This window comes from Phocoena sinus, chromosome 9 (assembly GCF_008692025.1).
Source record: "Phocoena sinus isolate mPhoSin1 chromosome 9, mPhoSin1.pri, whole genome shotgun sequence".
NCBI lineage: Eukaryota > Metazoa > Chordata > Mammalia > Artiodactyla > Phocoenidae > Phocoena > Phocoena sinus.
In genome coordinates this window covers 43,568,826-43,582,613 of record NC_045771.1, presented here as the reverse complement: position 1 = coordinate 43,582,613, position 13,788 = coordinate 43,568,826, and the positions used below count along the sequence as shown (strand labels likewise).

The window sequence follows — 13,788 nt, the reverse complement described above, 5'->3', positions numbered from 1 at the left end:
TCATTGTGGTGCGCGGGCTTCCCACTGTGGTGCCCTTTCTCGTTGTGGAGCACTGGCTCTAGGCACGTGGGCTTCAGTAGTTGTGGCACACAGGCCCAGTCGTTGTGGCTCGCAGGCTCCAGAGCTCAGGCTCAGCATTTGTGGTGCATGGGCCTAGTTGCTCTGCGGCATGTGGGATCTTCCCGGACCATGGCTCGAACCCGTGTCCCCGGCACTGGCAGGCGGACTCTTAACCACTGCACCACCAAGGAAGTCCCTAAAATGGTCGGTATTTCTGAAACACTGTCTCCCTGAGTCTTGGACATTTACCCCTCAAATATTCCTCTTCAGTACTGTCTTTAAAGAGAGCCCCTGTGTGTGTTCTGAGTTGCTTGTCTCTGGTCCACTCACCGCTAAAGTCCTGACAGGTATTTTAAGTGGATCGGCCTTCCCCTGATTTCCAATCAAAGGTGGCCTTCCACTCTTCTGCCATTAGCTTCATAGGAACCATGGAAACTGTCCTTGGTTTTCATTGAAGCATTTAGGGTAGTTCCAGCAAGCCCCTGAACTTCTGTCCTAGCTATTGCCTGAACTGCTGTCTTTCTGTATCATTTTCTGAAATAAGGTACTAATCGTGTTGCTCAGGTAGAACTTTTTTTTCATTCTTTTTACTAGGGTTAAGGATTTGACCTGTCCCATCTATTGTTCTTTTTCCTCCTGAGATTAAAACCTCGGGGGTTGCTAGGCATATTGTCATATTGTTATAGAGCTGCTGTCCACTCAGACCTCGTACATGACCTGGTAAACTGTTCACCCAGCTGCTGCCTCTCTGCGGTACCTATTCTCTTCCGGCTTCTCTAAAGCATTTTCTGGCCAGGACTACAAGACAATGCTTCTGAACGTCACCTAAGATTATTCCAGGAGAAGCTCAATTTAACGTAACTCATTGTTTCTACAAGAGGCCAAATACTTCCTCTTTCTGCCTGGACAATGTATGAGTCCATTTGCCAGAGAATGTACCTATGCTTTGTCTATAGGTGCTATTTTATACTAGATATTGCCCACACTGATCATCTTTCTAGGAAGATGGCCAGCCTTCCTAGAAAGTAATAGAGGAAATATCTCTTTTCTGTGCTGGACAAGCTTCCATCTTCTCCCATGTCCGTCTGCCATTGTTCCCTCTGTTTGGCATTGCCACCATTTTTCCATGCACTTTGATTCTCAGCCTGGCATAGATACTGCTTACCAACCCTTTTGAATTACACAATATCACTAATATCCTGGAGGCCTCCAACGACAAGCAGTGTGGAGGGGAAGCGGGAAAGAAAGACCAATTCCATTTTCCTTTTTGTGTGTTTTACTCAATTATAGGAATCCCAAATCCGTGGGCCTGTACTTGAATATTTCACAGTTCTTTTAGGCTTTACTTTCAGCATCTTTCTTCCCCAGGACCAACATGGACATCCATGGCAGTGGACTTGGGATGACATGAGTGACAGATGCCAAGCTATGTTTACAGTAATACCTTCCTTCTGTAACTAGGCTCAGTAACTAGGGGCTTCTGTTGTGCTGCATCTCTTCCTCCCTTAAGATGGGGTTTGCTCTCACAAGAAGACAAACAGGTGAACCTCTCTCTTTCACTGGACTTGCCCAAACATGTCAGAACACGAGCTGGGAGCCCTCCACCACAGCTGTTTCCAACAGCTTGTATGCTTCTTTTCCTTTGATCATATTGGGCCTAGATTACTGTTATCCCAAAATCTTGCCAAGATTGAGTTACAGCCTGATTGTCTCAAAACACAAACTTAGAATTGGTTGACAAGACCAGTACCCGAGGGGCATCACTAGTTTGAATGAATAGTTCCAGGAACCTCTAGTCTCCCTGGACAGTGTCCCCTGATGGAGGCCAGAGTGTTTATTGGACTCCATGATTGTTGTACTCATGGCATTTTAGATTTTGTTAGAATTTTCGGGAATTGCCACTCGATACAAAGTAGAGAACTGCACATAGTAATGTATATTGAATGGAGATTCTGAAAATTTTCATTTAAAGACCACAGTGTCTAACGTTACAGAAACTCAAATGTGTGTCGCATGGATGAACAAAAGCCAAAATGGTGTGCCTCATCAATTGCTATTCAGAAATTAAAACAAAGTTTAAATGTAATCTTATTTTTCTGTAGTGTGTTCAGTCATACTATATTTATGAAATATCTCAAAGACTTCTAAGTCTCATTTTGTCAGTACAATAAGGGGATCCTGATTTATCTTAATTAAGATTAGTTTACTTCAAGGCAACAGATATTTGGGGGCCTTAGGAAACATTACTGGAGCACAAACGTCTTTGAGTTATTCCAGTTTTAACTGTCACCCCAACAAGTAGGTGTTTAACTGAAAACCAAACACTTCTGACGTTACTGTGGTCTCTCTGTGGAGCTGGGAAGACAGAAGTACTTGAGAAAGACAGAAGTACTTGAGAAAGACAGAAGAAAGATGAACATAGCTTCTGCCCTCAGTGAACTCTCAACCCAGTTTGGGCAAATGATGCCGAAATCCAAACGAAAGATTGTGGAAACAAAATAAAACAATATACGAAGTATGTGGTATCCATAAAGTATTTCTGGTGGCCAAAACTTAAAGGTCAACAGAAAGGTTTTAGAGGAGCAGTCCATCAGCAATGCTTGGGTTTCTGTCTGTGGGTCAGTATTTCTAGAGACGCTTGCGTCCATCAAAGGCTTTCGTATGGCTTCCTCCTTAGTGCATATCCAGCTTTGCTGCGGTGTAGACAGCCTGGGGAACATGAAAAATGCCCTTTCTCCTGCACAATGGTGTTATTTCCTTCCTTTCAGGAATGGCTCATAACTCACAGGAGGTGTGAGTTCTGAATGATTGTGCTTTTCATCTCCCTGGAATTGGGCCAGACTGTAGATAAAGCGTTTGATGTGTCAGCAGTAGGCTTGTAACAGCTTTGACTACCTACATGATGATGAAAGGTTGAACTTTGATAAAAATGGCAAGAAAAGGAAGAGGGCTCATTTTCTTTCTTTCTTTTGCTGTTTTTTTTTTTCTTTGGAAGGCAGTTGAGAAATGCCCTACCGGGGTGGTCTGGGAGGTCTCTGGGAATCTGAAACATCAGGAGGGTGTTCTCCTGTGGATTTGTTTATTTATTGATTGTTTCAGAGAGGGAACCCCCGTGCTTGCCAGTAAGGCAGGGCCAGATTCTCAGAGCCCTTATCAGCAAGTCCTACCTCTTTGCTCACTAAGCCCTGGAAAGAGGCATCACATCCTCCAGGGCAGATCACTTCTGCTCCAACTGTCCCTCAGCCTTCAAGTAGCTACCTGCAGACACCAAACGAACCAGGGCTGGCAACTCGGCTCTAATTCCCAGGGCTTTCCTTCCTTACCCCTCGTGTTTCAGGGCATTTGCTCAGAGATCTCGATCCTCTAGGGTGGTCTTACCTTCCTGCTTCTATAATCGACAAAGAAAGGAGTAAAATATTTGTGGAAACCCCCAACCAGTTGGAATTTGCCTCTAGCAGTATCCCAGTCTTATCAGTGATTTGTGTGTCTGCCTGCGTGGAAAGCTGCGTTTGGGGAAGAGGAAGAAGTTTGAAATTTTCTTTTTCAATGCAGAAACATTAAAAACAAACAAACAAACAAAAAACACAAAGCCCTGCCATGCAGCTAAGTGACAAGAAAGAGCTAAGAACAAGGACCCAAAGAGGAAGACATGAATTTCACCTTTAAATATGAGGCTTAAGCAAACACAAAACAGAAACCCCCTTTGAAAACGGTGTTAGTGAAGAAATAATAAACACATTTACATCACCTATTTATTTATGACTCTAATATTTATTTCACAAAATTATGACCTTTGACTCTGCCTCCATGGGCCCTTGAAGTCCACTGCTGTCTCCACACTGGGCTGGGCCTGCTCACCTGGGCAGCTGCTGAAAATAAGCCTTGAGGTGGCAGCAGGGGAGGCCTGGCTGTGGTACCACACAACCCACCACCCCCGCCCAGCTGAGGCCATGCAGGAGTTTCTCTGTAATTCCCTGCAAGTATCTCTGAATAGGATGAACACAGTCAAACTCTCTGAGAGTCATCTGTCTGGCCATCAGAGGACACTCAAGTTCCTGCAGGGCTCACTGGCATGGACCAGAGGGTGACACGTCATACAATTTGGTGGGAACTTCAATTTAAGGGCCCTGAAGAGACCTGTTGGCAAACAGGGTGGGTGTCCTCCTTCCTTAACACCAAAAAGTTTCTCCTGAAGACGTCCAGCAGCGCTTACGATCGCGGCCTGTGACAATAAGGAGAGAGGAATAAGGTGAGAAAATCAAATTGTCTGGATTGAATGTCACCTTCTGAAAGGTAGAATGAAATACCTAGAGATGAGCATAGGAAGAAGAACACACAGGAAGTGACGAACTTGTTCAGTTCAGCAATCATATGACCGGGGTTTAAATTGAGATTCCTGGCTATCTTTTCCTTTCTGAAAAACATGGGAAAAAACTGGCTTGTTCAGTGAGGGAAAGGCTGATAGAACAGGTTATTATAGTGTGTTGTAGTGACATTAGACCTGGAATATTACATCTGGGACTGTACAGTGAAATTAAATGTCATTTCTTTAATAATAATTTTGTTAGGCAGAATAATGGCTCCCTGACTGCCAAGATGTCTACATCCTAATCCCCCAAACCTGTGACCGTCACATTATATGGCAAAAGGGATTTTGCAGATATGATTAAGTTAAGGATTTTGAGATGGGGAGATTATTCTGGATTATCTGGATGGGCCGTTTTTACAGGCGTCCTTATAAAAGGGAAGCAGGAGGGTCAGAGTCAGAGGAGGTGTGGTAACGGAAGCAAGGGCCAGGGTCAGAGAGAGATTTGAAGACGCTACACTGACGGCTTTGGCGACGGAGAAAGGAGGCCATGAGCCAAGGGAGGCAGGCAGCGCCTAGAAGCCAGAAGAGACGAGGAAATAGACTCTTCCCTAGAGTCTGTAGACGGAATGCAGCCCTGCCGACGCTTTGATTTTAGCCCAGGGAAATTGATTTCAGACTTCTGACCTCCAGAATTGTGAGATTATAAATGTGTGCTGTTTTAAGTCACTAAGTCTGTGTGGTAATTTGTTACAGCAGCAGTAGGAAACCAAAACAACAATACAATTGGACTGAGAAACATTAATTGATGGGAAAAATAAAAGGAATTTGGCTCGGGCTGACTCTTAAAGCAGGTCTTGATTTTCTGACTGTGAAGGGAAAAAAAAGGTTTTTGTTTTTATCAGCCCAGTGGGCACTTCTCAGGGGTCATTGTTTGCACAAGATTTTCATGGGACAAAATAAATATCTTGGCCAAGCTTTGCTGACACATCCTTGACTCTTTGTGTAGAATCGAAGTTGAGTTTTGTTTTATGACTTGGAAACAAAAACCCATGCATAGCATAATGTTCAGCTTCTAGGGGTCGAACGTCTCCAGGATCCACACAGATGGTGATGATAAAGGCTGAGTTGGACTCAGCACAGATGCCTTGGAGAAGCACAATTCAACCCCATCCATCGCAGTCACCCATTCCTTCCCTCCTGCCCTCTGCCTCCACAAGCCTGAATAAAAGTGGCCTTCAGCTACCAGAAAGGTGAAATGGGGCCTGATTCTTCTCTCAGAGAGAACTCCTCCACCTGAAAAATGTTCTCCATCATTCAGAACACATGTCTCGATCACATTACAAGCTATGATGTGCACTAGCTGCTGGAGAAACTCACAAGAGAAATAAGCCTTAATCCCTGCTCGCTGGAAGCTCCTGTTAGTGAGGCATTTGCAACATGCAGTGCCTTGGACAGCAGCATCCAACTCAGCTGGGAAAGTTATTAAAAATGCAGATTCCTGGACTGTGGCTTGCGAAAATATTGGTCTAGTGCAGTGGTTCTCAACTGGAATTGATTTTGTCCCCCAGGGACATTTGGCAGTGTCTGGAGACGTTCCTGTTTATAACAACCAGGGGATGAAGGGAGATACTGGCATCTAGTGAATAGAGGCCAGGGATGTTGCTAAACATCCTACGATGCACACAATGGCCTCCTGAAACAAAGACTTATCTGACTCAAAACATCAATAATGCCAAAGTTGAAAAGCCATAGTCTAGTGGGTAAGTCTCACAACCTCCCACACAAATTATTATGCCATGTGGTGTATACATATATGCCTATGTAGTGTCTGTGTATCTATATATACCTTTCTCTTTCTCTCTCTCTCCCGTCGTAGTGGGCTTATCACCCACTATAATTTGCAGGTGACATCTCTGCCTTTGTCCACTCTACTTCTGCTCCCTCAGCCTCACAGCTCTCCTGCTGCCTCTCTTCTGCTTGGATTTCCTATTCTGCACTGGCCAAGAACCAAGTCCTTTACCCCTGGAGTAATTGTCATGCTCCGCAACTTTACCAAAATTGCCAGGTTGAAGAGAGGCATGGATAAGGACATCCATTTCTTTGGGGAAAGATTTTTGACCTAACCTGTAATTCAGAGTTGGTGCTCTGCTCACAAGTCAGCTCTATACCACTGGCTATTATGATGTAAGAGTTATGGGTCACACATGAACTCTTTGCACCCAAGATGTATTTCTCCCCTACACTAACCCCTCCAGTTTTTCTCTCCCACTTTCCCCATGTTTATCTAGAATCAATGGAGAAGTCCATTTTCTTCAAGCAATTGCACATTGGGAAAAAAAACTGCTCCAGAATGTGGTTGAATGTAGCTGATTGGTTGTAACCGGTTAGCAATGCACTGCTGTGCTTCCCCCCGCCTCCCATTAGGGGCCCACACTCTGTTTCCCGGTCAAGGGATGAGTGCCATGTCACATGCTACAGAAAGGTTTCCAGCCCCCAATTCTCAGCAGCCCTCAGGGGGGAGAAGCATCCTGCATGCACATGGCTGTGGTTTTATCATCTTGCACTCATCACTATACTCAGGAAGATAGATTTTTTTTATTATTATTATGTAACAGAACTCTTGCTCTAGGGTAAACTTTGACACAGAGCAATTGTGTTCTTGACTAAATCAGCTAAAACAAAAATAAGAAAATAGACCTGGAACAAGTTTCATGTTTTTCTTTTAAAAACAGCTACTTTTGGAGAAGCACTCACATACGTAATTAGAACAAAGGACCACTTCTAAAGAACAAACTTGCCTTCTCAAGGAATGGCAAATAGTGAAAATTGTAACTCACCAGTATGGTGGAAGTTCCTAGCTTGCCTTTTCTTGTTGACCAGATGGGAATAGGCATTAGTCCCTATGCATTTTAACCATTTAGAAATTTTCAAACATTTGACAAAAATACATGGAATACTAGGAATCCTACCAGCTTTACAAATTGAAGTTGAGTGTTGCTTTTTGAAGTATCAGCACCAACATTTAATTGGTACCCAAAATATTCAAAACCCAAGGAGATACAAAGGTAAGGGGATGCAGACAGCCCTGAATTCTGCCTTCTGATCAGCACCCTGTAGTTAAAGTGCTCTGAAAAATTCATCTGGATTCTGCAGCTCATTCTGTGTGGCGGCTCTTCCTTTCATTCAATGAATTTTTACTGAGATGCTTCCTTGAGCCCATTACTCTCCTTTTTTTTTTTTTTTTTTTTTTTTTTTTTTTTTGCGGTACACGGGCCTCTCACTGTTGTGGCCTCTTGCATTGCGGAGCACAGGCTCCAGACGCGCAGGCTCAGCGGCCATAGCTCACGGGCCTAGCCGCTCCGTGGCATGTGGGATCTTCCCAGACCGGGGCACAAACCCGTGTCCCCTGCATCGGCAGGCGGACTCTCAACCACTGCGCCACCAGGGAAGCCCCCATTACTCTCTTGAAGGATATTAGGCTCAAAGGACTGGTTCCTCCCCATACCATCATCTAGCTTAGAGGCAAAACCAGTGTTGTCTCTCAGGGTTAAACGTTTATGTATGTGTCAAAAATACAGGAATACAGATGAGAAAAGAAGAGGTATGGGAAGATGGAGGAGGTTACTGGGAAATGAAGGCGTCTAGAAGACTTCACAGATGAGAAGAGGTGTGAAATAGACCTTGAGTGAAGCCCGATTTCCATAGGGGTTAATGATGGGGGGAGAGAGGGAAAGAGGCATGTAGAAAGAAGATAGAAGGCATAAGATGTTCTTGGGGACAGGAAAGAAACAAGATACACAGGAACCCTCTCTCTGTGTTGGTGTTGGGAGGAAAGGAGATGAGAGAGAAGATTATGGGGTATCTTGACAAAGTAGCCTAACTGCAGTAACAAAGAACTAATGCATCTGCGTGTTTTAACAAAATAAAATTTATTTCTTGCTCATTTAACAGTTCCTTGCATGTGTTTAGTGGGTAGATTTCCACATGGTGACTCAGAGAAGCAGGCTCTTTCACTTTGTTGCAAGGTTCTTGCTGTTCTCACCATTCAGCTGGCTCTCCTTCCTGTAGGGAGAGAAAGTGAGAGCATGGTGCTTTGAATGGGAGAGATTTTTATGAGTCAGGCCTGGAAGTGTTCTACATTATTTCCATCTACCTCCCATTGACCACCCCTAGCTGCAAGGGAGTCTGAGGAATGTAGATGGGCTCTGTGTCAGGAGAAAAAGGATTCTACACACACATACTCACTTCTACATTGACTTTTAGCTTAAGTGGGCTGAACTTCCTCCTGAATGCAGTGGTAAGTTATCCCCCACCTTAGCTTGGGGGCACGCTCCATAAAGAATGATTTTTGTATGTTATATTCACTGCTGTATCCCCAACATATGGTAGACCTTGAATAAGTCTTTGATCAAAGAATGAAACAGTGGTTGGATGCTGGAAAGGAGTCTTGGAGATATTGAACCTCCCAGGATGGTTTAGTGCAAGAGAGTTGAGACAGGGAAGCCAATTAGAAAGCGATGGCGATAATCTGATAGAGCCTGAGTTAGTGCGGTTACAATAGGAATTAGTACATTTTTAGAACCAAACATATTTATTTCTGCTATTTTAACTTTCTTAGTTTACAGCAGAGCCCCAGCTTATAGTTTAACCAGAGTCCCTGCTGAGTTGAAATCACAGAAGCAGGTTGTGAGCTGAAAGGGCCTGGGACTTTCTTTGGAGGTATTAATTGGAATGCAGCCTTGGGACTTGGGCTATGCTACAATACTGCAACCCAAACAAAATAAAACCTGACCAAACCAGCAAACCCAGATTGGAGTTCAAGTTACTTTAACAGACTCTTGGGAAACACAAACTGCAGTTGTATTATGTATGCAAAATTCGCTCTTTGACCTTATTGTAAGGAAAATTACTGGAGTACACACAGTCTTTGGCCAGCTTTCCAGTGTGTTGGACAAGTTAACGGCTATGCAGTTATGCAGTATTTTTCTTAAATTTTCATTTTAAAATATGCTTGAAAAATAGATGCTTATCCAACAAGAACAGAGAATATCCATGAAAAGAATACGTTCTCTGTGCATCTAAGAGAAGCTGACACCCAGGCAACCTCGTGTGGCCCAAGGCTTCATGATTTTAGGAAGTTGCTGGCAGATGAACTTCTTTGAAATTAAAAGCTAAAGAGAGCATTCTGTCCTCCCTCTAGATTTGACTTTTGTGGTTTATGTATAAGCTGGGGCAGACCTCACAGTATGACCTAGACTCAGGTTATGCGCCTCTGAAGTCTGGTGAAAGGCCAGACTTCAGGATTATGCAGAGTTGAGTGAGGAACCTCACTGAGAACAGCCAGGGATTCCTAGGAGAGTTTTAGCGATTCTTGCTGATCTGGAAATAATGTAAAAACAACAGAAGAGCTTTTTGTGGTATTTTCGTGTGTTTTCTATTGGTTTGGGGAAGAAGCCAACATTAAAGTGGCTTAAAAATAATAAATATTTAAAAAGACATAACGTGCCCTACCCTTTTCATCCATTCCTACCAAAAAATAAACTATCATAATGAAAATGGCAAGAACAGGAAGGGAAAGCAGAAACAACAGGCGACAGTAGTATGCTAGGATGGGAAGGATCCAGACGGCTAATGTCTGGTGTCAATACAGAAAGTGCTGGGGAAGGTGTGAGGAAACGCCACGAGGGAATCTTTCCCTTGTGAGGCCCGGGACTCTTTGAAGCGTGAGCTCCTCATTTCCTGAGGTCTCTCGAGATAGAAATTCCAGGCTTGAGACAATGGGTACTTTTTAGGGTCTACTAGTTTGGTTTCTAGCTCAAATCCTAGAGAAGCCAATTCATTGAAATTCCATTTGCCTAGTGATCTATCTACCAAACTTACTGATTTTTCTAAAGAAAAAAACCTTAATTATTCCCAAATTTGATAGCAATTCATAGTGCACAGGATAGTTTTCACACGAGCCTTGCAGAGTTATTGGATGTAAATTGACTGGAAAGCACTTTTTTTTTTTTTTTTTCTGCTCCAGCTTTCTGAAGATTCAGTTACAAGTTGCTGAGGCTGGAAAAACAGGGGTCCCTGCTGAGGGATAGGGAAGGGGGAGTTGGTATGCTCATCTTCACATCCTGGAGAGGCGAGAGATGCTGACGGGCAGAGAAGGAGGGATGCTGAGGAAGAGAAGAAAGGAGTGGGTGTCAGAGGTGATAGATGCTGGAGGACAGAGAGGGTCAAGGATGAGGGGCAGGGAAAGATTTGAAGGCTCTAGAACATCTTCCAAGGCTGCTAAAGCTCTGCCAGTCCTTCTAATATCGATAATCATAAACCTTCTACTTACTTAATCGACACAGGTTTGGTTAGCTGGGCGACTTCAGTGGAATGGTTCTTCCGAACATTGGCTTTCAGTGTATCCATTTTCAGCAGATTGGCTAACTTCCCCAAATCCGAGCCTTGCTGAGCCACTCTGGCAACACCTTTAAGGTGTGGCCAAAAGGGAAGCCTTCATGGAGGAAGCTGTCAGCAGGACAGAAGAGGACACATCTCAGCAAAACCCCAATAGTTGCTTTGCTGCATTGGGCTTGGAAAGAGAGCCCACCTTGTTTGGGTTTGCCCGAGACTTCCCTGGTTTTAGTATCAAAAGCCTCAAATCTCAGGCAAACTGAGATGGTTGGCTGGTCTTAAGAGGGGAAAAGGTAAAGAAAGGTGGTGGTGACTGGGGAGAGGTGATACTGTAGCCGTCTCTTTAGGGGTGGTCGGTCTCCTCACGGGTATCATTCATGGGGCTTACAGGGAAGATCAAAGGATGCCTGAGGACAATTGCACAGATCTGAGCAGTCACCCCAGCGACCCAGCACCAGGAAAGGCCTAGGTTTGTTCCAGATATCTTGGTTAGACAATATATATATGCAAGTACTTTTCTAAATGTGCTTTTTTCTCTTTCTCTTTTCTTCAGGGAGGCAGGACACAGTGCGTGAGAGAAGTCTGTCCCATTCTCTCCTGTCCTCAGCACCTTAGCCACATTCCACCAGGACAGTGCTGCCCCAAATGTTTGGGTGAGTGACTGTTTGCAGGTCAAAGAACAATGTAATTTATTCTTGGAGTTTCTGCTGAGAGTCGTCATCCACTTTGTTATCTTGAGGTTCTCAAATTGTGCTATTTCGTGGCTTCTTAGAGACAATGCCTTCTTCTGATTACCCGAGTGTAAGGTGTGTACAGAGTTTGTCTCTCTTCTGGGCCTCCACAGAGCTTTCTTTTCTCTTGTCTTCCCATGTATCTGTAAACCCGGTACACTGGACAACCTGGGATAATAGCCCCTTGTGGGGAGAACAGTATTGAAGAAACCATCTTTAATTGGACATGTGATGATTAGTAGGAATATATTTTTGTGGGGAGAACAGTATTGGGAAACAATCTTTAACTGGGCATCTGACACTCAGTAGGAATATATTTTAAAGGCGTGTGAAGTAAACGTACATGGAGGAATATAGAGTAATTGGGTTGGCCAAAAAGTTCGTTTGGTTTTTTCCATATGATGGCTCTAGTAGTGCTTAGTTGTCTTTAACTTCATTCAAAAAATTTTGTTAGATTGTATTGTGACAGCTGTCATATCAGCGTGCTTTAAAATAAAAAAACCTTATCAAAATTGGTGAATTTTTGTATAGCCATTTTAATATTGAAGATGGAAGAAAAAAGCAACATTTTTGGCATATTATGCTTTATTATTTCAAAAAAGGTGAAAACACAACTGAAACGCAAAAAAAGATTTGTGCAGTGTATGGAGAAAGTGCTGTAACATGAACGTGTCAAAAGTGGTTTGCGAAGTTTTGTGCTGGAGATGTCTTGCTGGACGATGGGTAGACCAGTTGAAGTTGATAGCGATCAAACTGAGAAATTGAGAACAATCAATGTTATACCATGCGGGAGATAGACGACATACTCAAAATATCCAAATCAAGTGCTGAAAATCATTTGCACCAGCTTGGTTATGTTCATCGCTTTGACGTTTGTGTTCCACATAAGGTAGGCGAAAAAAACCTTCTTGACTGTGTTTCCGCATGTGATTCTCTACTTAAATGTAACGAAAATGCTCCATTTTTAAAACAAATTGTGACGGGCAATGAAAAGTGGATACTGTACAATAATGTGGGATGGAAGAGATCGTGGGGCAAGCGACATGAACCACCACCAACCACACCAAAGGCTGGTTTTCATCCAAAGAAGGTGATGAAGGTTATGTATATGGTGAGATTGGAAGGGAGTGCTCTATTATGAGTTCCTTCCGGAAAACCCAACGATTAATTCCAACAAGTACTACTCCCAGTTAGACCAACTGAAAGCAGCACTCGGTGAAAAGCGTCTGGAATTAGTCAACAGAAAACGCATAACCTTCCATCAGGATAATGCAAGGCCGCATGTTTCTTTGATGACCAGGCAAAAACTGTTACAGCTTGGCTGGGAAGTTCTGATTCATCCACTGTATTCACCAGACATTGCATCTTCAGATTTCCATTTATTTCAGTCTTTACAAAATTCCCTTAATGGAAAAAATTTCAGTTCCCTGGAAGACACCTGGAACAGTTCTTTGCTCAAAAAGATAAAAAGTTTTGGGAAGATGGAATTATGAAGTTGCCTGAAAAATGGCAGAAGGTAGTGGAACAAAATGGTGAATATGTTGTTGAATAAAGTTCTTGGTGGAAGGGCTTCCCTGGTGGCACGGTGGTTGAGAGTCCGCCTGCCGATGCAGGGGACAGGGGTTCGTGCCCCGGTCCGGGAGGATCCCACATGCCACGGAGTGGCTGGGCCCATGAGCCGTGGCCACTGAGCCTGCGCGTCTGGAGCCTGTGGTCCGCAACGGGAGAGGCCACAACAGTGAGAGGCCCGCGTACCGCAAAAAAAGATAAATAAATTAAAAAAAAATAAAGTTCTTGGTGAAAATGAAAAACGTGTCTTTTATTTTTACTTAAAACGCGAAGGAACTTTTTGGCCAACTCAATACTTTTAGAGGCAAAAACAAGCAGGAGGGTAACATGCCAAAAATGAGAGGTTTGGAAGGGAATAATGAATAATAGTCAATAAAAAAGGAGGATTAGCTATTTCTTTTTGAGCGATTGCTATGTGCTAGGCACCATGTGAAAACACTGTATATACTTCTCATTTAGTTTTCTCAAGAGGCTGTGACATACAGGTGCTAAGTATAGAATTCTGATGTGTGATGTAGGTGCCATTCTTAGTTTTATTGTACTGAGAAGCAAGTAGATTCCTAGAAGGTAGCACAGCTAGTGAGCTGTGAAGTTGACACCTGAACGTGAGTCTCTGTGATTCTTGAGCCCACAGTTACTTTAACCTGCTGCTACTCATCTTCCCTGGTGATATGGAGAGCAGCACGAATGTTACCAACTGAGAGGAGACAACCCATGATGGAGAGG

At 43.6% G+C, this 13,788-nt stretch overlaps 1 protein-coding gene across 3 annotated transcripts in view; it reads left to right on the top strand.

The window, feature by feature from the left end:
- Nucleotides 1-13,788, top strand: part of BMPER (BMP binding endothelial regulator) — a 269,975-nt gene that overhangs the window by 141,089 nt on the left and 115,098 nt on the right. For all 3 annotated transcript variants that reach the window (XM_032644100.1, XM_032644099.1, XM_032644101.1), the window contains exon 7: nt 11,316-11,415. In XM_032644100.1, coding sequence (XP_032499991.1) covers nt 11,316-11,415 — 100 coding nt within the window. The remainder of the gene's footprint in view (nt 1-11,315; nt 11,416-13,788) is intronic.